The sequence below is a fragment of the Dryobates pubescens genome, chromosome 4 (assembly GCF_014839835.1).
Source record: "Dryobates pubescens isolate bDryPub1 chromosome 4, bDryPub1.pri, whole genome shotgun sequence".
In the NCBI taxonomy this organism is placed as follows: Eukaryota; Metazoa; Chordata; class Aves; order Piciformes; family Picidae; genus Dryobates; species Dryobates pubescens.
Genome location: NC_071615.1, coordinates 873,742 through 896,650, shown reverse-complemented (window position 1 = coordinate 896,650; position 22,909 = coordinate 873,742). Strand labels below are relative to the sequence as shown.

At 52.7% G+C, this 22,909-nt stretch overlaps 1 protein-coding gene across 1 annotated transcript in view; it reads left to right on the top strand.

The window, feature by feature from the left end:
• LOC128897203 (lipase maturation factor 1-like) overlaps window positions 1-22,909 on the top strand; it is a 75,008-nt gene that overhangs the window by 8,360 nt on the left and 43,739 nt on the right. Inside the window, exon 2 of the mRNA XM_054161298.1 lies at window positions 2,480-2,789. Within this exon, the coding sequence (XP_054017273.1) occupies window positions 2,480-2,789 (310 nt within the window). The remainder of the gene's footprint in view (window positions 1-2,479; window positions 2,790-22,909) is intronic.

Here is a 22,909-nt window from a genome sequence, read left to right as displayed (position 1 = left end):
GGTGGTGTTGGGGGGGGGAAAAGAGGAATAAAATGTGAAACACTTAATTTGCTGGTCCCAAACTGATTGTTGAGTGTGGCAGTTGGGTTTGTCCCTCTGTGTCCATCCTCAGGTGAAATACCCTGTGTGATTTTTACTAGTTGGTGAAAGCATAGAATGGTTTGGGTGGGAAGAGACCTTTCAAGCTCACCTAATCCAATCCCTCTGCCATCAGCAGGGGCATCTGCAGCTAGAGCAGGCTGCTCAGAGCCCCAAACAACCTGAGCTGGAGTGGTTCTCGGGATGGGGCAGCTCAAACCTCCCTGGGCAACCTGGGCAAGTGTCTTATCACCTTCAGTGCAAACATTTCTTCTCTGCAGTCTGAATCTCCCTCTTGTAGCTTCAACCCATCTCCCTCTGGCCTGCTCAAAAGCCTGTGCTCATCTCTTTACTGGCCCCTTAAAGCACTGAAAATCCTTCACTGTGTGTGAAAGACAGCTGGGAAGAGACACAACCAATTAAAGTCCCAACTTGATTGTGTCAGGGCTGTGATTCAGGATCTGTTGAAACCGCTGGGGACCCTCCCAGTGACCTCAGCTAGACTTTGGCTTGTGAGTTTTTGGTGGGTTTTGAGATGAGAACAAAACACACAGCGTGTGCAGGGGGCTGCAGTGAGTGCTAAGTGGATTAACTGAAGTCCACTGGAGACCTTTGTGTGTGCCTGGGGGAAATGGGACATTTATTTTGCTTCCCTGGGGCTGCAGACTTTGCTTTGCTAGTTGAACTTCAAAGAAATGATAATCTGGGTTTAAAACTCGGGGGTATAATTTCACATGGGCTCCCCAGCAGCTTTCCCAGTGAGAGACAGCAGCCAGCTGAGCACCAGAGTCCTCCTTTGCAGGATGACAGTGTGCAGATAAGGGAAGAAACATATTTGATCATTAACTAAGGAGAATTGGGAGGGGTAGGGGGGGGAAGATGCTGACCTTTTGCAAGGGCTCTGTTGTTGCTGGTGTTTGGGATAGTGTTTGAAGGATGGATGGATGGAAGGATGGATGGATGGAAGGATGGATGGATGGATGGATGGATGGATGGATGGATGGGTGAGGGACTGAGCTGCTGGGAGCAAGATGTATGGAGCCTAATCAGGAAATGTTGGCCTTCATCAAGTTGTTTCTGAGAAATGGAGATGGCTGCAGTTATGAACTGCAAATTGGTGACTGGAGGAGATTCCTAAAGCATGAGATAATCCCTAGAAGCTGACCAACTCTCTCTGTAGAACATCAAATTTTAGGTCTAGTGTCTGTAATTAAATTGCTGATGTGCTGTTAAAAAAAGCATCTGGCTGTTCTAAGATTGTCCAGCTCAGGAGCACAGAGGCTATAAATGAGGGAGCTGTAGCAGCATGTGAAAAAGTAGCAATTTGGAGGAGAGGAAAAATATTAAGACTCTGTGTTTCCAACCTACCAGGATGTGAGAGGATCCAGAAGGCCAAGCCATGGCATAACTACTGTGTTCTGCATTTGTGATGCATAACCATTAACTGTTGTGCTGCCAAGAGAGTGAAGGTGTCCTTCTGAGTGCTGGGTCTGAGTTTGAGCTGGCTCATTAGCAGTATTTTGGGGGGAACAATCCTACAGTTGATAACTGCACAGCAGTGTTATGTGAACATGGAGATGTGTTGTCCCCTGAAGTCAAAGCACAACCTTGCAGGCACAGTCTGCTCTCAGCCTGCCCTGGGAGCAGCAGATACTGTAGTAAATCATCCTCACCAACAGACCCCGTGCTGGAGCTGTTGTCCATGTACACTGCAGAATGGTTTGAGAGCCTGAAAGAGGAGGGGGTTTGGAAGTCCAGCTGTGCCTGGGCTGCTGCAGAGCTGCAGGGAGCTGGGTGGGCTCCTGGGGCTCCATCGGCCGAGCTCCCCCAAAATCCGTGCGAAGGCTTCTCGACATTTCCTTTCCAGACCCTCTTTGTGGAAAGGAAATTCCATCTGAAAGGCTTGAAATGAATGCATGGAGTTTGTCTCTGCAGTGCAATTAGGCTCTTTCCCTCATCTGCATGGGGAGATGAATAGTGTTTGTGACGAACGTGGGGTCACGCAGAGTCTAACAGAGCAGGGCTGAGCCTCCTGGTCCTACCCTGGGTCAGGTCGTTCAGTTGCAGGCAGCCTTTCCCAGAAGGGCATTGTTGAGCTTGCCTGGAGCAAGTGGCATGTCCCTTACAGCTGTTGGGGAGCAAATTGTCTCCAAACAGACCCTGTGCCATTTCCTGGTGTGAAGGCAAAGAGAGTATTTATAGCACTGCTCTGCCTTGTGCTGGTGGCTCACAGCAGCGAGTGTGCTGTGTTCTGATGGGGATGAGAACATGTGGAAGAATTCCTTCCCAAGGCATGAATAGAATTCTGTAACTCTGGATTTAAAATGTGTGCTCCAGCCTGGATGATTGCTAATGCTGTCTTGGTTTTGTTTCCACCCCCCCTTTCCTCATTATCTTCCAGTTGTGGCCTTCCTGGTGGCTTATCACCAAAACAAGCAGCTGATAGGAGAGAAGGGGCTGCTCCCCTGCAAGCTCTACCTGCAGAGTGTCAAGAAGTATTTCAAAGGAAAGATAAACCTGGATGCTCTGAGCTATGCACCAACAATCATCTGGTTTCTGGACTGGTCAGACATGGACAGCATCTTGGACTACCTCTCCCTGCTTGGCCTGGCAGCTTCAGCCTTTGTCTTGCTGTCTGGGTGTGCGAACATGGTGCTGATGGCCGTCCTGTGGCTGCTCTACCTCTCGCTGGTCAACGTTGGACAGATCTGGTAGGTTCACCACCTCTCTGCTTTGTTTTCCTCTGTCATCTCCTGCTGTTTGTTGCAGACATTGACTTTCTGTTGCCCTCTGAGGTTGGTAACCTGGTGAGGAGCGATGTAGGAGTGTGAGGTGAGGAAGGCATTTGGCAGAAGTGAGTTCTGGACGTGCCCCTGCTCTCTCTTACCCAGGGTATCTGCTCTGATTTCTGCTGTCCTGAGAGGCAGATGGGCTGCATGATGTGCTTTGGAGAGCTTCCCCTCATGGCTGCTGCAAGGGAGTTGCCCTTTATCCCTCAGTTTGAAATGACTTCTCAGCTTGGAGTTCCACCCAAAAGAGAGCTGGGGCACTCAAGATAAGGCCACGAAGCCTATGGTGGAAAAGAAGTAAAGGAGAAGTAGTGACTCTGCATATTGATCCTGCTGCAGGGAGCAGCTGTGCTGCAAAAGGAGAGGCTTTAGGTGGTGCTCACACTTGTTAAGGCTCCAAGTAGAAGGGTTAAAAGAGGGTGGCCCCTTACAGCCCCACACTTCATTGGGTCACCTCTTTGTGTCTGCCTGTAGCAGAGCTGATGTGGTGACTTTGAGGAGGCAAAAGGCTGTGCCATGAAGAGGTGCCCAGGCCCTACACTGGGATGTTCTTCCCAAATCTCTCTCTACACCACCAGTCAGGACTCCTTCCCTGGGGATGGGCTCAGGGAATGCAGTTGTAAGGGTCTGCATGTGCTTGGGCAGCCCTTTGTCGTGTCCTGGCCCTTTCATTCCCATCCTACTCCAGCTGGTATGTGAGTGGGTGAAGGATAACAGCCTCAGCTGTCTGAAGAGCTCTGTTCTCCCAGCTCTTAACTCAGCCTGAACTTCAGACTGGGAAGGAAAGCCACACAACTTGGAAAATAACTTGCTGGATGGTTTTCCTTTGCCCATTTCCTACTTTGCCCCAAAATTGCTCTTCTGTTTTTGTGGATGTTTTATGTTACAGAGCAAGGATTCAGGCATCCTCCTGCTCTCACTTCCGGGGTAGAGGAGCTTGTGTCACTCTAACAGCAAAATCTGGATGTGTTCCTTCTTTCTGTTTGTGGGGAGGGGAAAAAAGCCCAATCCTAGCAACCTCCTTCTCAAGCTGAAAAGGTCTTGTGGCTCTAAACTGGACCTGCAGTGACTCCTGAGGCTGAAGGCTTGGTCTGCACCTGGACTAGAGGGCTAGCTAAGACTCCTCTGTTGGTGTCCACCAGGTGCTCTGGCATGCCATAGCCATAGCTATGAAAACCCCTAGCTGGGATATGTGCTCCAGGTTTTGTTGGGCAGCTGAGTTCTGTGCTGCTCCTCTGCTCCCAGTTGCTGGTCCTGGCAGACTGAAAGCAAAGGGTTGATGTCTTTATTCTATTCTATTCTATTCCCTGCCAGTGGTGGAGGTGTGACAGATCTGGAGAACTCTTGAGGTTTGCTCAAAGCAATCCATGTATGCCTGCTGAGTGAGTGACCATTCTGTCACCTTCAGGCCTCTGAGGGAGAGGTGAAGAGTGGGGAATGGAGAGGGGAGGCTTTTTCCACTGCTGAACTGAACCAGTGCCCAGCAGACAGGGTCCAAATGCCTCATCCTGAGTTGGGGTTAGAAGCTCACAGCTGAGTGTTAGGTCTCTCCAGCTCTGAAGACAATGAGCTGGCCAGCAGGAATGCAAGAGGAACCCAGACTTCACCTTTTGTGGGTGCTGTGGCTGAAAGGAATTGACTCTTGATGTTTGATATAAGGATGTGTTTTGTTTTTCTTCCTTTGCTGCTTCAGATCTGGAGTTTAAAAGTTACTCTGGCACAGGCAGATGGCTCCCAGAGCAGTAACACCCCAAGGAAAGGGGGGGCAGGTTCCCCTGGGATAGGGGTGTGAGAGAAAAGGAGTTCTGTGTCCAGCTGGGGAGCCCTCACCACAGGAAGGATCTGGAGCTGATGGAGCAGGGCCAGAGGAGGAACATGAAAATGCTCAGGGGGTTGGGGCAGCTCTGCCCCAAGGCCAGGCTGAGAGAGGTGGGGCTGTGCAGCCTGCAGGAGAGAAGGCTCCAGGCAGACCTCACAGCAGCCTGCCAGGACCTGAAGGGCTGCAGGAAGGCTGCAGAGGGACTGTTCCCAAAGGGCTGCAGGGACAGGAGCAGAGGCAATGGTTTGGAATGAGAGCAGAGCAGATTGAGATTGGATGTGAGGAACAAGTTCTGCCCCAGGAGGCTGCTGGAACACTGCAGCAGGTTGCCCAGGGAGGTGGCTGAGGCTCCATGCCTGGAGCTGTTCAAGGTGAGGCTGGAGAGGGCTCTGAGCAGCCTGATCCAGGGGAGGATGTCCCTGCTGCCTGCAGGGGGTGGCCTGGATGAGCTCTGGAGCTCCCTTCCAGCCCAAACCCTTCTGTGATTCTGTGGAATAGGAGGTGCTACCTCAACCTCATCTCTTCTGAATTGTGGTGTGGAGTCTGTTGCACAGGAAATTAGGTGGTTCTTGTAGCAGGGTGAGGGAAAAGAATCAAAGCCACCCAGCAGCACAGCTCAGTCACTTGTGGTTGCATTTTCCTTCAGATCCTCTGCAGTGGGTCACTGGGTGGTCAAAACCACAGCATTATTGTGCATCCAGTGTGACCTTCAGTTCCTGGGGGAGGGAATGCTGGGTGGCTAGGTACTGACAGTGCAAATGAGCCTGGAGAGGGCAAAGGACTCTCATCATCCTTCAGGGTGTTGTGGTGGAGCAAGGGATGAGCTCTGGGAGCACCTGAGGTCTGCTGCTGGCTGTGGGTGGGTGCCAACACTGGCCATAAACTGAGAATCATAGAGTTGTTTGGTTTGGAAAAGAGCTTTCAGATCACAGAGCAACCCTTACCCCAGCACTGCCAGGTCACCACTAAACCATGGCCCTCAGCACCACCTCTCCATGGCTTTGAAATACCTCCAGGGGTGACGGTTCAACCGCTTCCCTGTGCAGCCTGTTCCAGGCTGGAGGAGGCTGGCTGTAAAGCTCCCTCTCCACACTGGTCTGTGAGGGAGGCTGGATGCTTCTGCTCACTTTGGTTTGCTCTCACATTTGGGCAGACTGAGAGGTTTTGATGGTTTCTGCTTGTTCTCCAAAGCATCTGTGCAAGACCTCAGGCACTTCATGTGAAGAGGGAGGGAGGGCGACGTTGTCAGGCATCAGTTAGGAGACAGCTCAGCAAGGGACCTCTGAAACGAGGAAGCAATTCCTCCTGTGGCCACCTTTTGGTAGCTATTGTGAGCTCTTTCTCGGTGGTGTTCAGCAGCTGGCAGGTGTGGACTCCTAGAAGGCAGCACAGACCCATGGGCTGACACAGCCCAGCAGAAGCCTTTGCAGCAGCTGCCTGGGAAGGCAGCTCGAGGACGATGGGGAGCGATGAGCAGGGGGAGGGATCTCCTCTGTAGGCCAGTGAGGAACAATTTAGTCCTTTTATTGCCTTTTTTTGTTGTTCTATTTTAATTTTAAATGCTTCTATTTGTTTTGGGTTGGAGTCTCCTGATAGTGAGGGCTGCTGAAGGAGAGAGGCTTTCAACTGCTGTCCAGCTGGCTTGGGCTCAGAGTCAGAGGAAGCTTCAGAAGAGCAAACCATCTCCTTTGAAAGGCAGGACGTGTTGCCTGCCTGCCCCAGTGCTGCTGACTGCCACCTCTGAGCTGGGGAATACACTCTGTGCCCTGGGACAGCTGAGCCTGCTGGGGCAGCCCAGCAAGGGACCAGCCCAGCAAGGGACCAGCCCAAGGGCTGCAGGAAGCTGCTGCTGATGTGGGCTGCTTGTGGTGGGGTTTGTGGGACAAGGATTGCTTTGGCAACCTAAAATAGTGGGAAGTGGAGCCAGGATGCTGTCCTGGCCCTGATTCTTTGCTGTTGGCTCTGCCAAAGTGCAGGTGACCTGAGGGGAGATGCACTCTGGTGGCTCTCAGAGCCAGGCTGGATTCCAGAGAGCAGCCTTTTAACGTTGGTGCCTGCGAAGCGCTGGGGCCGGAGCTGCCTCTGTCACGTTTGGCAGTGGAATGCAATGGGAATCTCTTGGGATTCTGAGCACTCTGCTCCCAAAAACGGTGGTGGTGTTTTGAGGTCTCCTCAGAGTGAACCTGGATGGCTGCTGTGGCTGCTGGGGCATGCACCTGGTGGTGCTGCACTGGCACCAGGAGCTCAGTGAATCTCTCTTGAAAGATTGTGGTGGGTTTGGGTTTTCCTTGTTCTTTCCTCTGCCATTTGGAGCTTTTCCTTTTGAAGTAGCAGGAGACTGTCAAGCATCCAAAAATCTGCCAGTGCAAGAGGATGTTTAATGCCTGACCCAGGGGCTGGGTGAAGTGCTTGAGCATTTTGTTAATCTTAGCCTTGATTTATTTTCTTTTCTTGCAGCTTCTGCAGGCTGTACCCAATTTTAGTAGAACAGTGTGAAAATGGATGTGAGCTGACACTGAGCATTCCCAGCCCAGGGCCCACCCTGGCCTGGGCTGATCCCCAGCAGTGTGGCCATCATGTGGAGGGAGGGGATTCTGCCCCCCCTGCAGTGCTGGGGCCAGATCTGGAGTCCTCAGGAGGTCACAGCAGTGCTGGCAGGGCTGGAAGCCCTCTCCTGTGAGGCCAGGCTGGGAGAGTTGGGGTTGCTCAGCCTGGAGAAGAGAAGGCTCCAGGGAGACCTTCTGGTGGCCTTGCAGTGCTTCAGGCTGGGGACAGGCTTTTGAGCAGGGCTTGTTGTGACAGCACAAGGGGTGAGGGTTTGAAACTAAGAAAGGAAGATTCAGACTGGAGAGAAGGAGGAAAGTTTTCACACTGGGGATGGTGACAGCCTGGCCCAGGTTGCCCAAAGAGATGGGAGATGCCCCATGCCTGGAGCCTGCTCTGCTTGCAGAAGTCCCTCCTGAAGGCAGGGGATTGGAGTAGACCTTGAAAGGTCTCTTCTGGCCTAAAGCACTCTGTGATTCTGTGTCAAGTGGGCCCAGTCTGAGTATAATAGAAGTTAGGCTGGACAGCAGGAAAAACCAATGTCCCTGTGAGGGTTGTCAGGCATTGGAGCAGGCTGCCCAGGGAGGTGCTTGAGTTGCCATCCCTGGAAGGGTTTGAAGGCTGTGTGCAGGTGGTGCTGGGGGATGTGGCTGAGTGGTGGGCTCGGCAGAGAAGGCTTAATGGTTGGGCTCTGTTATCCTGAAGGTCTTTTCCAACCTTATGATTCTATGTAATTAACCTAGAGATGCTTGACAAGGTTTTGTGGGGGTGCAGCCTGCCAGCCCTGCTGGTGCAGGGGTAGGCACTGAAGTCTCTTGTGCACCAGGGCAACCAAAGCACTTCTAAAGTGAGTGAGCAGCTGTGGAGTGCAGTCCCTTGCAGCCCCCAGCACGGTGTCTCCAGGGAGTTACTGCATTTTATGGCAACAAACTCTTAAACTGCTCTGCCACTGATCTCCTCTTTCTGCTCCTGTTCTTTCCCCACTGAACCCAGCCCCCCCCAGCATTTTGCAGTGTCACCTGCAAACCTTTTCCCTTGCTGCTTGTGTTCATTTTCAAAGCCCCACTGGGCCACTGCTGGTACAGTTTGTAAGACACTTGATACAAGAGCTAGAGTTGGGGGGGGGGGGTAAATCCTGTTGCCTTTTCCCCACCCCCCTCTCCTGAGTGGGGTTCTGGTAGAGTTACAAGAGCTCAGGGGAATAGGTTAAACAAGCCAATAAATAAAAGGTTATAGCATGAGGTGGCTACAAGCTGCTTTTCAGTGTGTTCTTCCCTTGTGGAACGTGGTGGTGGTGGAGCTACTGCTAACAGGGATTTAGGGTAAAATATGCCTGACTAGGACAGCTTTGGTTTGTTTCTGCAAGGAGTAGGAAACTGAGTGCTGTAGGTTCTCACTGATGGTGGCCCAGTGTCTTCTGAGCTGTGCTCAGGAGCCCTTTGAAGCCATGTGCTCAGCTGCCTTCCAAGAAGCTGGGGAGGGGAGGACATACCTGTGTCCTTCTGGTCCCCAAAGCCTGGTGCCCACTCACCTTTAGCTGGCTGAATGTCCTCTGGACAGCTTTCAAGGACTTAAGGTATACAGCAGGTCATGGCAGCCTGGCCCTGAGGCATGGCATCTGATTGCAGTCAAATTGCCATCCTCAGAAGTTCATTTGCCACAGAGCAAGAAGAAAGGCTTGCATGTCACAGAGGTTTTGTGCTTTATATGTCTTATTAAAACCCACTTGACCTATGCAGGACTCCAGTCAGAGTCTGGTGTGCTGGTGGGTGAACTGCTGACTGCTCAAGCTTGATCTCCACTCAGTGCTGGGGGACTGAGGAGATGCTCAGGGCTGTGTTTCTGCTCTCCAGGAGGGCATCAGTAGGCATTAAATGGACCTCTTCCCCACTTCCTTTCCTCTTATGGTCTCTCAGCTTTGGTGTGGCAGTCTCTGAAGCACTTGGGGCTTTGCCTGGTGTAGGTTAGAAATGGATCTCTTCTGAGGCTCTTGTTCCAGCTGTAAAACAACTGATGTGTGAATCATGCTTGGATGAGGCCTTGAGCAGCGGAGTCGAAGGTCTCTGAGGTCCCTTCCAACCTGGGCTACTGGGAGGTGTCCCTGCCCATGGCAGGGGGGTTGGAACTGGATGATCTTTTAAGATCCCTTCCAACCCAAACCACTCTCTGAATTGTGTGTCCTGGGTTTCATCAGTGGACTCAGTGCACTTGGGATGTTCTCTGTGACCTCGCTGTAGAAGCAGGAATGGATGGGTTGGACTGCACTTACCAACATGACCTTGGCAAGGTCTGCCCCTCAGCTTGTGTCCTGCTTGCTCTGCCTGTCTGAAACTTACACAGGTTGGTCTCATCTCCCTAGGATCAGGTGATAGGGTGAGAGGAAGTGTCCTGAAATTGTGCCAGGGGAGGTTTAGGTTGGAGATGAGGAACAATTTCGTTGCTGCAAGAGTGCTCAGGGATTGGAAGAGGCTGCCCAGGGAGGTGATGGAGTCCCCATCCCTGGAGGTGTTCAGGAAACCTGTGGACAAAGCACTTTGGTTTGAAGGCCATGGTGGTGGTGGGCTGATGGTTGGATTCAATCTTCAAGGTCTCTTCCAGCTGAAAGAATTCTACAGCAGCTCTGTGGTCCTTAAAAGTTTGAAGTGCAAGCAAAGATTAATGCTGTGCCTGATTCCAGTGTGGAGTTTGGTGTGTTGAAGAAAGAATGTCAGGGTTTAGATGGAATCATAGAATCATTTCACATGGAGGAGACCTTTGAGATGGAGGCCAACTGTTATCTAACTCCACCAGGTCCACATGGACAGATCTCACCTTGCTGCTGATGCTGAACTGGAGCCATTTGCACTTTGCTGCAAGCTTGGCAAAGAACCCTTTGTGTCAACCTTGGCTTTGTTTGTCTAGCTCTCCAAAATATCCCAGTGGCAGCAACAACAAACAAGAAGGAGGAGAAAGCTCAGAATATCTTACTCCTTTCTCTGGCCCTTGGCAATCGCCCTCAGGAGTTTCTTTGTTGCTGTGGGTAGCAGCCTTGCATCCCTTTTCCTCCCCACCTCCCTTCCCCCTGCGCCCAGGGAGAAAAGAGTAGCTCTAGGAAGGCAAAGCCAAGGCTGAAGGATCTCAGGGGGTCATCCTTCCTGTGGAGGAAGCTGCTTTGCTGGCACTTCCTCCTCTCGCAGGAGAGAGCAGCGGATCGGTTTCAAAGAGTGCTGTGAGCGGCTGATCGGACACAGGAACGGGAGCAGGGATGAGTGCCAGGGGACACTCCTGCCCTGCAGTGCCACTGCCAGCTGATCAGGCTAATCAGAGCCATGTTTCCATCTGAGAGATTAACAGCTCATCAAGGCTGATGGCAGTTGGTGCTTCTCCCCCACGCACCTCCTCCAACCCCACCTGTGAAGGTTTCCCCTCCCTGCCCTAAGATGGGGTTTGGGTTAGCAGAGGTCCTTGAGAGGGGTCAGCCCTTGGCCATTTCCTCACCTGGTCTCCAGCATGGCTGGGAGGGAGGAGGGTGATGCCATGGCTGGTTGGCCTTCCTCAGTCCCTGAGACCCTGCAGTGGGGGTGCCTCACCTTCAGCCAAATGAGGATGGGCAAACCAAGGGTGACAGCTCTGGAGCAGGCTGCCCAGAGAGGTTGTAGAGTCTCCTTCTCTGGAGTGATTGCAAACCCTCCCTGGCCACTGTGCTCCTGGGCAAGCTGCTGTGGCTGCCCTGCTTTAGCAGAGGGGTTGGACTGGAGGATCTCCAGGGGCCCCTTCCCCTGCTGGGATTCTGGGAGTTAATGTAGCTTGGCCTTTTCAAAGGGGCAAGTAGAATTGTAGGGTTGTTTTGGTTGGAAAAGACCTTTAACATCATGAGGTCCAAGTGTTATCTAACTCTCCTCAGTCTGGTGCTATACCACGTCCCTCAGCACAGCAAAACACAGAAGCAGCCAACCCCTGATCTGAAACCAAAGGCAGAGACCAGAGGAGGAAGCCTCTCCTGTCACAATCTGTCCTTCCAGCCCTGTGGTACTGTGCTCCAGCCAGCATTTCACTTGGAAGCTGGCATGGCAGCAGCCTGGTGTGGGCTGGCAGCAGCAGATTCAACTCAACCCACCTCCAGGCTGCACCTCTGGACTCCAATCGCTTTTGCAAGCCCTGGCTGATGAGGAAATGAGAGCAGAGAGATGATCAGGAGGTGCTGTGGTCAGTGGTGTGGCTGTGCAGCGTCTGCTGGACCACAGGGCTGTGCCAGAGGACCCAGGCAGATGTTTACTGTCTTTAGTTGCTTCTTATCTGGCACAGCTACTTGCCAGCTGCATCCAGAGTGTGGACTTGGGTCTTGATTCCACAGCTGAAAGATTGAGGCACAGAATGAATAATGGTTTGGGGTTGGGTTGGTTTTCTTCACGATTCTTTTTTATTCTTGCTGTAGACTGGGAGTTGCCAAACAGCTTCCTGCACCCAGGCTGCTCCAGCACACGGCCAGGGGCTTTAACTCATCCAGCTCCTCAAACAGCTGTGGTTGGAAAGAATGTTAATGCAGTGCCTGGTACCACTGAAAAGTGAGCAGGGGTTAGGGAAGGGGCCAAGCTGTGGTGGGCTCTGTGTTTACTAACTTCCCTAAGGATCTTAATCCAGAAATTGAGCCTTGAGAACAGGACTTGCTACCAGCAGGGCTGGCTCTTGGCTGGGCTTTTGCTGCAGGGCTCAGCCCTGTCACTGGAGCAGTGCTGTGGCTCTGCCTGGGGGAGCAGCAGCGCTCTGGCCTGCGGGAGGGAGGCAAGGCGCTGCAGGAGCAAGTTCTCTGCAGCCAGGGGCCGAAGTGGAAAGTAGATGGAAGCCTGCATTAGGGCAAGTTGTGGCTTTAGGACTGGGCTGTAGGGGAAGTGCCCCCTGAAACCTGGAGCCCTGCTCTGGGAGTTGCCTTCAGTCAGCAGAATGGGAGCTACTGGAGAGACTCCAGTGGAGGCTACAAAGATGCTGAGGGGCCTGGAGCAGCTCTGTGAGGAGCAGAGGCTGAGAGCCCTGGGGCTGAGAGCCTGCAGAAGAGCAGCCCCAGAGGGGATCTGATTAATGCTCAGCAAGAGCTAAAGGCTGGGGGGCAAGGGGCTGGGGCCAGACAGCTATTAGGTCCCCCTGGAGCCCTCTCCAGGCTGAACACCCCCAGCTCCCTCTCTTGTTCCTCACCAGATTGTGCTGTAGACCTTTCTCCATCTTGCTGTCCATCTCTGGACACAGCACTCTTCAGCACCCCAATGTCTTCCTTGAGGTGAGCGTCTCAGAAGCTGGCATCTGGCTTCTTGACCCAGCCTGGTGCCCAGCTTTGCAAGGGGCAGCTGTAGTGGTCCTTCAGTGACACCTGGGAGCTTCTGCTTGCTCAGAGATGGGCAGAGCCAGGTGATGCTGCCTGACCAGGTCATGGCTGCATGGGATGGAACATGGCTGTGGCTCCAGGAGGCAGCCCAGCCCACTCCCCAGCCCGCTCCCCCTGCACTGCTTGGCTGCAGCTCTGCTCAGGCACCTTTCCCAGCACCATGTGCAAAACCCAAGAGCAAACCTCATCCTTGAGCACTCTTCTAATGCTGTCCCTGCTCCTTCCATGTAAATGTGGATGTTGTAATTACAGAGCACAGAGTCCCAGTTTTTAGGGATCTGTGACCACAATAAAGTGAATCCAGAAACCAGAGGAATGGTTTCATTTACTCCCATTCCAGCTTATTTCCTCCCCCCTGCCACCACTGTGCAGTACTAAAGGCTTGGCAGCAACTGAAACCAGCTGTCAAGAATGCTTCTTGCCCCCACACTTGCCAGTTGATGATGTTCTGAAGTGGATGGTGCAAGAGACAACTGCTGTCACCTCATGGTGATGGACTCCCCACCTCCTGCCAGTGGTGGTTGCCAGCAGGCTGCTCTGTCTGGAGGCAGGCTGCTGAGGAGCTCGGGTCTCCAGGTGCCCAAGCACTTCACACAGACCTGCCCTGAGAAGATGTGGGGTGGTTGGGTTTTTTTTTGTGTCCTCAAGTGTTTACAGCTTTAATTTGGTTGGGCTATTGTGGTTCACCAAAGGAGCTTTCAGGGCTGTGAGTGAGTTGCTGTTAGGAGTGCCACAGGCAAGGCAGCAGTGGGATGAGGTTTGCTGCATCTTGGAGCTGGGGAGGTGTCAGCCAGCATCTTGTGTCTAGCTTTCCCCTTGCTCTGGAAGTGGCCATGGCCCCTTGCTGGGTAGGAAGGAGGCACTGTCCTTGGTGGGGGGGAAGAAAGTGGTGGAAAGCTGAAAGAGCTGAGTTTGAGTAGTTGAGAAATGGGAATGGAGACAAAGATCTTCAAGTAGATGTGCTGAGGAATGTGGTTTAGTGGTGACCTAGCAGTGCTGAGTTAATGTTTGGGCTGGATGATCTTCAAGGTCTCTTCCAACCAAAATGATTCTGTGATTCTCATGGGGAGAAAGCAGCAGAGGGGGTGGAGAAACTGTTGGTTTAGGTGGTGGAAAGGCAGATGTAGGTTAGACCTAGGAAAAAGCCTTCTAAATGTACACATATGGAGGAGCCCTGAGAACACCTGGAGAGGGAGGGGGGAGTCTCCATCACTGCTTACAGAATCATCTCACACAGCTCTGTCTTGGGGGTCCCTGCAGAGGGACTGTTTGCAAAGGCCTGGATGAGAGGCAGTGGTTTGAAATGAGAGCAGAGCAGCCCTCAGTCCTACAAAGCTGGATAGCTGTCTGTGTCTGTCTCTCATCTTTCAAGGGCCAAGGCAGCCAGGAGGGAAGGAAAGCCTTCTTTGTTTGTTTTTTAGTAAATACAAATCTCACAGAATGTCAGGGGTTGGAAGGGACCTCCAGAGACCATCCAGCCCAAGCCCCCTGCCTGAGCAGCATCACCCAGGGCCGGTCACACAGGAGCACATCCAGGTGGGTTTTCAAAGCCCCCAGAGCAGGAGACTCCACAACCTCTCTGGGCAGCCTGCTCCAGGGCGCTCTCACCCTCACAGTGAAGAAGTTTCTCCTCATGTTGAAGTGGAACTTCCTGGCTTCCAGCTTGTAACTATTGCTTATTGTCCTATCACTGGGCACCACTGACACCCACCCTGGCCCCTTCGTCCTGACGCCCACCCTGGCCCCTTCGTCCTGACGCCCACCCTGGCCCCTTCGTCCTGACGCCCACCCTGGCCCCTTCATCCTGACACCCACCCCTCTCCTATTCATAGACCTTGATCAGATGCTCTCTCAGCCTCCTCTTTTCCAGGCTAAACAGCTCCAGGTCTCTCAGTCCCCTCCACAGAGAGGAGGAAGAGGAGCTTGAGGCTGGAAGTTGTTCATGAGGTTCCAAACTACAGCCTGAGGTCTGGGGAAATGGAGTCCCTGCCTGTTTGTACCTATGCAAAACCCCCTCCCAGAGTCCCCACAGGAAGCTCTGCTGCCTTTCTGTGTGTGGAGGGGGCCATTTGGTTGGGTTCCTTGGCATTTGCATCTCAGGCTTCTTCAGAGAAATAAATTCACAAGTGCTTGGCTGTCATCACAAGGCGAGAGAGGGAGCCTAGGTTGATGTAATCAGCACCAGACACACGTCAGAAGGCTTCATGTGGTTCAGAAGAATACAATATTCTATTAATTCCTCATTTGGGGGGAGGGATGTGTGTGTGTGTGTGTGTTTTAAATGAGCCTCAGGGGGTTCTTAACTTCTGCCAAGAAACAAACTTGCAGGAATTATTCTTTTCTCTGACTGCACCACAAGTGGGGTGGAGAGCAGCAAAGTGAGGTTGTCCTTAATGACAGACATCTTCATAAGGAGCCACTGCTGCTCAGGAGGTTAAAGCTTGGGGGGTGGGGGTGGTAGAGTTGTTGTCCTCTGTGTGTCAGTAGCCTGCACCAAGGGGACCTACAAGGAAGCTAGAGAGGGGCTTTTGACAGGGGGTTGTGGTGACAGGATGAAGGGCGATGGATTTTAGCTGGGAGAGAGGAGATTTAGACTGGAGATGAGGAAGAAATTCTTTAGAGTGAGGCTGGTCACAGGATCAGAGGATGGTAGGGGTTGGAAGGGACCTTTGGAGATTGAGTCCAACCCCCCTGCCAGAGCAGGAGCAGAGAATCCAGCACAGGTCACACAGAACACATCCAGATGGGGCTGGAAAGGCTCCAGAGCAGGAGACTCCACAGCCTCTCTGGGCAGCCTGCTCCAGGGCTCTGGGACCCTCACAGTGAAGAAGTTCCTGCTCATGCTGAGGTGGAACCTCCTGTGCTGGAGTTCATATCCATTGCCCCTTGTCCTGTCCCAGGGAGCAAGTGAGCAGAGCCTGTCCCCTCCCTCCTGACCCCCAGCCCTCAGGTATTGATAAACATTGATTAATTGCCCTCTCAGTCTTCCCTTCTCTGAGCTACACAGTCCCAGGTCCCTCAGCTCTCCTCACAGGGCAGTGCTCCCTTCAGCATCCTTGTAGCCTCTGATGGACTCTCTCAAGTGGGGAGACTCTGGCACAGGTTGCCCATGGAGGTTGTGGCTGTCCCCTCCTTGGGGGTGCTCAGGACCAGGCTGGATGAGGCCTTGAGCAGCCTGGGCTGGTGGGAGGTGTCCCTGCCCATGGCAGGGGGAGGTTGGAACCGGATGATCTTCAAGGTCCTTTCCAGCCCATTCTGTGATTCTGTTTCATGGTCCAAGGCATTTTTCTGTGCCCCTTGACAGAGGTGCTTGAAACTGAAACCTTGTGAAGTGTGAAAGAAGACTTCTGCTAAATAGCTTCCTACAGTTTATTGACACAGGTTGCAATTAACTCATTTCTTTTTGTACCTCATTTTGTTTTGCAGGTATTCCTTTGGTAAGTGAATAAGATGAGGAAAGCCCTCTGCAGTTAGAGTTTCTTGGTGCATTTGTGGGTATGTAGCTTTTGCATCACTCCAGCTTGCTTGAGTCCTCTTTCCCTTTGAAGCTGCCACTCTTTCCCTCCTCTGCCTCTCCCTGGATTTCTTTCTGCTCATCTGCCCTTCAGGAAAGGAGAGGTGGTGCAAAGAGGGTTCAGGAGACTGGTGGGAGGGCTGTGTGAGTACCAAGTGCATCCTTTGGAAAGAGACATCAAAGATGGATAATGAAATAAGCCTGAGGCAACCAAACAAAGTGAGGGCTGAAGGGCAGCACCTGGAGGGAGCATGGTCCTCCCAAATGCCATTTCCTCTTGCACTGGTGATCTGTCTGAATGCTGGGAAGCTCTGGCTCATAATCATCTCCTCTCCTGCTTGTTCCTCACATCCAATCTCAGTCTGCTCTGCTCTCATTTCAAACCATTGCCTCTCATCCTGTCCCTGCAGCCCTTTGGGAACAGTCCCTCTGCAGCCTTCTTGGAGCTCTTCAGGCTGCTCTTAGCTATCCCTGGAGCCTTCTCTCCTCCAGGCTGCACACCCCCAGCTCCCTCAGTCTGTCCTTGGAGCAGAGCTGCTCCAGACCCCTGAGCATTTTCTTGGCCTCCTCTGGACCTGCTCCATCAGCTCCAGGTCCCTCCTGTGCTGAGGGCTCCAGAGCTGGACTCTGTGTGTGTTTTCTGCTCTCACTGATAGCTGTAGCAAAGCTGCTTCTTGCATGTGGTGTTTTATCTGCCCTTGGCCTTTCTTTATGTCCCAACTGGAGAGCCACCCTATGAGGATTACTGAAGCCCTTTGTACGCAGTAGGGTCTCTCCCTTCCTTGTTCTTGGCTGAAGGGCTACTTCTGAATAAGATGAATGAGATGTAAATCTTGAGTTACTTTTGTCAGAATACAGGAAAACCACAATATTTTTGTTATAATATAGCTGAAACAACAACACTGTCATCCATGGCTGTAAGAGGTACATTAAATATTGCTGAGCTCTGGAAGCCTTATTCTTTGGTAGCATCTACTTCAAAGCAAGATCTTACAATTCCTGGAGAGACCTCTGTGAATGCTGACTGTTTCCTCTTCTCCTCCAGGAAATGTGCTTTTTTGATACATCTCAGGGTGGATTTTGGGAGCTTCTGTTAAAACTCCAGGCTGTCCCTATGAATTTTAAAGAACTCCAGGGTCTGGAAATAGCAACAAGCTGTTAGGCCAAGTGGGATCAAGCAGCATTGCCACAGGTTTTGCTCTTTGCTCTTACTCCTGTCAGGTAACAGTTATTAAAACCACTCTTCACTTGAGGGAATGAACTGTGAAAGAGCCATGCAGGAGCTTTCAGAGTGCAAAGCAGCAGCCACCTTGGGCTATTCATCTTTGAAAGGTGAAGAGGGGCTCCACGACGCAAATCCTGCAGCGGTTGTCAGCCCCAGGCTTAGGGCTGCTCTGGAAAGAGCTGAGCTGTTATAACTTCTCAGCTTTATTTATTGTTATTGGGGTAGAGAGCTGGCTTCAGACGTAGTGTGATGTGTTTTGGTGAGCCATGGGGTGGGTTTGTGTTGGGTCCCTCCTGGTGGGTAGGCACAGCTCAGGTGTGTGAAGCTCCTAGCTGGGAGAGAGGAGCACCTGGCCTAAACATGAGGAAGAACTATGAACGGCCCCAGAGGGCAGCTGAGCAATGCTCAGCAAGAGATAAAGGCTGGGGGGCAAGAGGCTGGGGCCAGGCTCTGCTCAGTGGTGCCCAGGGACTGGACCAGGGGCAGGGGGCACAAACTGGAACCCAGGAGGTTCCATCCGAGCAGGAGGAGAAACTTCTTTGGTGTGAGGCTGCTGGAGGCCTGGAGCAGGCTGCCCTTTATAACCAAGGGCATCTTCTCTCCTAGCTTTGAAGGATACCAGAGCTACTTTGGGAGGTTTGTGATGTTGACAGCTGTGCTGTTTCTGTTGCTTTCTGAGCAAAGGTGCACTCCTAGAGCAATAGTTCCTGATGAAGCTTCTGTCTGAGATGCCCTCAAGCCTGATTTAATACAGTGATTTATTATCTCTCTTTTAACAGACTTTCAAAGAGGTGATGCTCCCTTACAGCCTTTCTTGTCTTCCTTCTTCCCTTCTGTCATCTTACTGTGTTCAGTAGCTGCAGATATTCAGCAGGCAGTTTGGTGACCCTGAGTCTGTCCTGAGCTGTTAGTCAAAGGAGTGGGAAGGTAAAGAGAGCTGCAGCAAAGCTGCGAAGATCCCATGAGCTGCAATGAGCAGCCACATCCTTCTGTAGAGGAAAAATCCAGGTGTGGGAAAGTGGTCATAGGATGGTTTGGCTTGGAGTCTAGTTCCAAATCCCCCTGCCATGGGCAGCTCCTGCTGGACCAGGTTGCTCAGGGCTCCTGATTTTGACTACTTGGAGGCTTGGAGCCTCCACAGCTTTTCTGGACAATCTGTTCCAGTGCTGCCTCATCCTCCTTGGGAGGAATTTCTTCCTGATGTCTCATGTGAACTGAGCTGCTTCCAGTCTGAAGCCATTGCTCCTCATCCTGTGCTGGTGCTCCATACCTTTGTCAGAAGTCCCTCTGCAGCTCTCCTGAAGCCCCCTTCAAACACTGGAGGGCTGATGGAAGTGTCTGGGGAGACCCTGACTCCACATCACCTTCATGGCTGTCAGATCCCTCTTGGGGTTGGATTCCTAGCAAGGAAGAGGGAGAAGGGACAGGGATGTTTGTTTGCCTTGTGCCTATCCCTGGGATTATTAAACAGAAAGGACTGAGGAGCAGCTGATCTTATTTTGACACTTGCTGCACAAAAGTGTCCTGTTTGGAGCCAAAGCAAATGTTTCCTCGGGGATGGTTCCAGAGAGCCTGGCTTCAGCACTCTTTGCAAGCCAACTGCATGGCTGCAATTGGAAGCATATTTTAACACAGCTCCCTTCCCCCTCCCCCCCTTTCTTTTTCCTACATTGAGCTTCCTTAATTTTGGTGAGGAGTGAAGTCAGTCACTGGAGGTTGAATTCAGCTCCATGTTTCTTCCTTTATCTCTAAACATGGAACAAGTAAATTCTTTAGCTCATACCAGTGTCTGCCCCCCCCCCTTTCTCCCCCCCCCCCCCCCCCCCCAAATTTCCTGCTGCATCTCTCAGCTCAGAATTTCAGATGAAGTCTGTTTTGATTAGGAGGAGAATAAGAAGTTGAGAGCTGAGTGTATGTAATCCTCCATTACTTGTTAAAGCCTCACTCTTGACTTCAATGCAAATTGTTCCAAGGAGGATTTTCTTTTAAAAGGTCTTCAGGGATCTTGAATTTTAGATGTGCACTGACATAAAATTAAATGTTAAGAGTGCACAGCTGGGGTTCTGGCTCTTGCTGTGCGAGATGGAGATGCTTCTCCTCTTGTGAGCAATCCTTGCCAAGGAAGGAGCAAACTTTTCCTATGAGTTGGTCTCTACGAGTACCTGAAAGAAGGCTGTGGGGAGGTGAGGGTTGATCTCTCCTCCCTAGTAACAAGTAATAGGACAGGGAAAAAAAATGGCTTCAAGTTGCACCAGAGGGAGTGGAGTTTGGCTATTAGAACAAATTACTTCGCTGCAAGGGCTCTGGAATAGGCTGCTCAGGGAGGTGGTTGGATCCCCAGCCCTGGAGGGGTTTAAAAGGTGCAGAGATGTGGTGCTGAGGAAGGTGGCTTTGCATCCTACTTGGTGAAGTTAGAGCAGGGTTGGACTTGATCTTAAAGGTCTTTCCCAAGCAAAACCATTCTGTGGCTCTGTATTGGTGACCAGCACTGGGGTCATGGAAGGAAATGAGAGTAAGTTGAAATGCTTGAGGTCAAACTTGCCCAGTGCAGGTCCAAGGCTCAGTTTAACTGACACTAGCTGATTCACTGGCGGCCCTGAGCGCCCTGATCTAGTGGGAGATGGATTCATAGCATGGCCTGGGTTGGAAGGCACCCTCAGAGGTCATCCAGTCCAGCTTCCCTGCAGTGAGCAGAGCTTGCGTGGGACTGGGTGACCTTCGGGGGTCCCTTCCAGCCCGCCGCGTTCCATGGTTGTATGCGATGAGGCCGGCTGTGCTGAACGGTGCCCGGTGCCGGTCCCTCCGCTCCTGCAGCCCCATCTGCAGCGGCTGTGTGGGGGGTGGGAGGCTGCCCAGGCACGAGAGAATCCCTCGGTGGAGCAGAACGCACCAGCGCCGCGGCCGCGCCGGGTGGCACTTGTCACGCCGGCGGCCGGCTGCGCGGCCGGCGTGCGGGGGAGACGCTGGCAGCGGGAGCTGGAGGACAGGTTGCTCTGTGCTGTTCCTGCGGAACTTTGTTCTGCTCACAGCGGGAGACCAGGGACCCCCTGGCAAGGGCTGTGGGGTCGAACACCCAGCTGGCCACAGGCTGCTGTTTCTTCCTCCTTCCCCCCCCGGGGTGAGAAGGAAGGGACAGGGCTGCTGCAGGCTAACACTGCGATCCGTTCCCCGCTGCTGCTGCTGCAGTGGGAAACTTTTCTCTCTGTCTTATTAAATCTATTTTTCAAGCTGTCACTTAAGCAGGTCTAGTGACAGAGTCGGATGTTTATGTGGCCCTGGACACTTGAACTCTGGTGTTTTCAATCACAACAGCACCTTCTGCCAGCCGTTGTGAATTAAATACTCCTCCTGACCTCTTCCCCTCGCCGCTCTTAAATTCATGCTTTAAAAACAGCTTAATGAGGGGTTTACTGGCCCAATTGGAAGTTTTTATTAAAACCTATTAGTGTGCTGGAGTGGCCTGCCTGAAGGAAACGATTAGCCCAGAAAGCAGCTCGGCTCGGAGCTGGCCCCTGGCCACGCCAGGTTTGCTCTAAACTGTTTCCAGACCCGCTGGTTAACCCTCACACTGCAGCCTGCATGGTATTCATATCCTCTGCTTGGATTTATGGCTTGTCTGATTCTCTCCCCAGCCTCTCCCCATGTTCACCAGGGTGTTTCCTTTTAATTGCATTAGGCCTGCGTTAAAGGGCACTGCGCCTCCCTCCGGGCCTCGCTGCTTCGAGCGCCTCAGTTCGGTGGGAGCATTCTCCCAGAGCCTGCTGCTGGTGCTGGGTGGTGAAGGAGATGCCCTGCAGACCACAGAGGGATAGAATCACAGAATGGCCTGGGTTGGAAGGGACCTCCAAAGTCATCCAGTCCAACCCCCTGCAGGCAGCAGGGGCATCCTCCGCTGGATCAGGTTGCTCAGAGCCTCATTGAGCCTTACCTTGAATAGCTCCAGGGATGGGACCTCAACCACCTCTCTGGGCAACCTGTGCCAGTGTTCCAGCACCTTCACAGTAAAGAACTTGTTCCTAACATCCAATCTAAATCTGCTCTGCTCTAGTCCCTCATCCTGTCCCTGCAGGCCTTTGCAAACAGTCTCTCCCCATCCTTCCTTTATCCCCCTTCAGGTACTAGCAGGCTGCTGCTAGGTCTCCCTGGAGCCTCCTCTTCTTCAGGCTGCACACCCCCAGCTCCCTCAGCCTGGCCTTGGAGCAGATGAGGTGGACAAAGCCATAAGAAATGGCTATAAATATCTGAGGGCTGGGTGTCAGGAGGGAAGGGACAGGGACAGCCTCTGCTCACTTGTGCCCTGGGACAGGACAAGGAGCAGTGGATGGAAACTACAGCACAGGAGGTTCCACCTCATAGAATCAGTCAGGGTTGGAAGGGACCCCAAGGATCATCTAGTTCCAAGCCCCCTGCCATGGGCAGGGACACCCCACACTAGATGAGGCTGGCCAGAGCCTCAGCATGAGTGACAAAGCCTTAGGCTCTGGGGGACACCCTGAGCATCATAAGGCATAAACAAAGCACAAACTAAAAGCAACTGGTCCCTCTCCACCCCGTGTGGTTCCTGAGTGTCACCTCTTGTCTTTATTTTCCCTGGCACATGGGTGCACCAACCTTGGAAGAAGGATGTTTAAGGAAAAATCTGCTATTAAAGTTATTACTGCAAAGTAGTGCCTTTGATTGCAGCAATTATGCAAATGATCTTAAGGGATAAAATACTTCTTAACAAGGACTGCTGGAAAGGGTGGTGCTGCAATGAGTGCAGAGCTCCTTCAAGCCAGATCTTTCCATGTGAGTTGTTTCTGCTGACCAGCAGCTCAGGGGAGCTTCTCCTTCTCCTCTGCTCTGCCCTGCTGAGGCCACAGACAGCATCCTGGCTCCAGTGCACAGAATCACCAAGGTTGGAAGAGACCCCAAGGATCATCGAGTCCAACCTGTCACCACAGACCTCATGACTAGACCATGGCACCAAGTGCCACATCCAATCCCCTCCTGAACCCTTCCAGGATTCTGGGCTCCCCAGCTTGAGAGAGAGAGAACTGCTGGAGAGAGTCCAGTGGAGGCTGGGAAGCTGCTGAGGGCCCTGGAGCAGCTCTGGGAGGAGCAGAGGCTGAGAGCCCTGGGGCTGAGAGCCTGCAGCAGAGCAGCCCCAGAGGGCAGCTGATCAGTGCTCAGCAAGAGATAAAGGCTGGGGGACAAGAGGCTGGGGCCAGGCTCTGCTCAGTGGTGCCCAGGGCCAGGCCAAGGGGCACTGGGCACAAACTGGAACCCAGTCAGGAGGTTCCATCTGAGCAGGAGGAGAAACTTCTGAGCAGGCTGCCCAGAGAGGCTGTGGAGTCTCCTTGTCTGGAGAGCTTCCAACCCCCAGGTGGGCATGGTGAATCCTGGGCAAGCTGCTGGGGGTGCTGGGGTTGTGCTGGGTGATCCCCAGAAGTCCCTTCCAAGCCCAGGGGTGCTGGGGTGGTGTGTGCCTGGCTGCCCACCCCTGCCGCCCGCGGGTGGGCTGTGGCGCTCTCGGCGCAGGAATGTCGGTGGGTGGGATGGGAACGCTGGCCCTGCAGAAACTGGCAGAGCCTTTCCCCAAGCA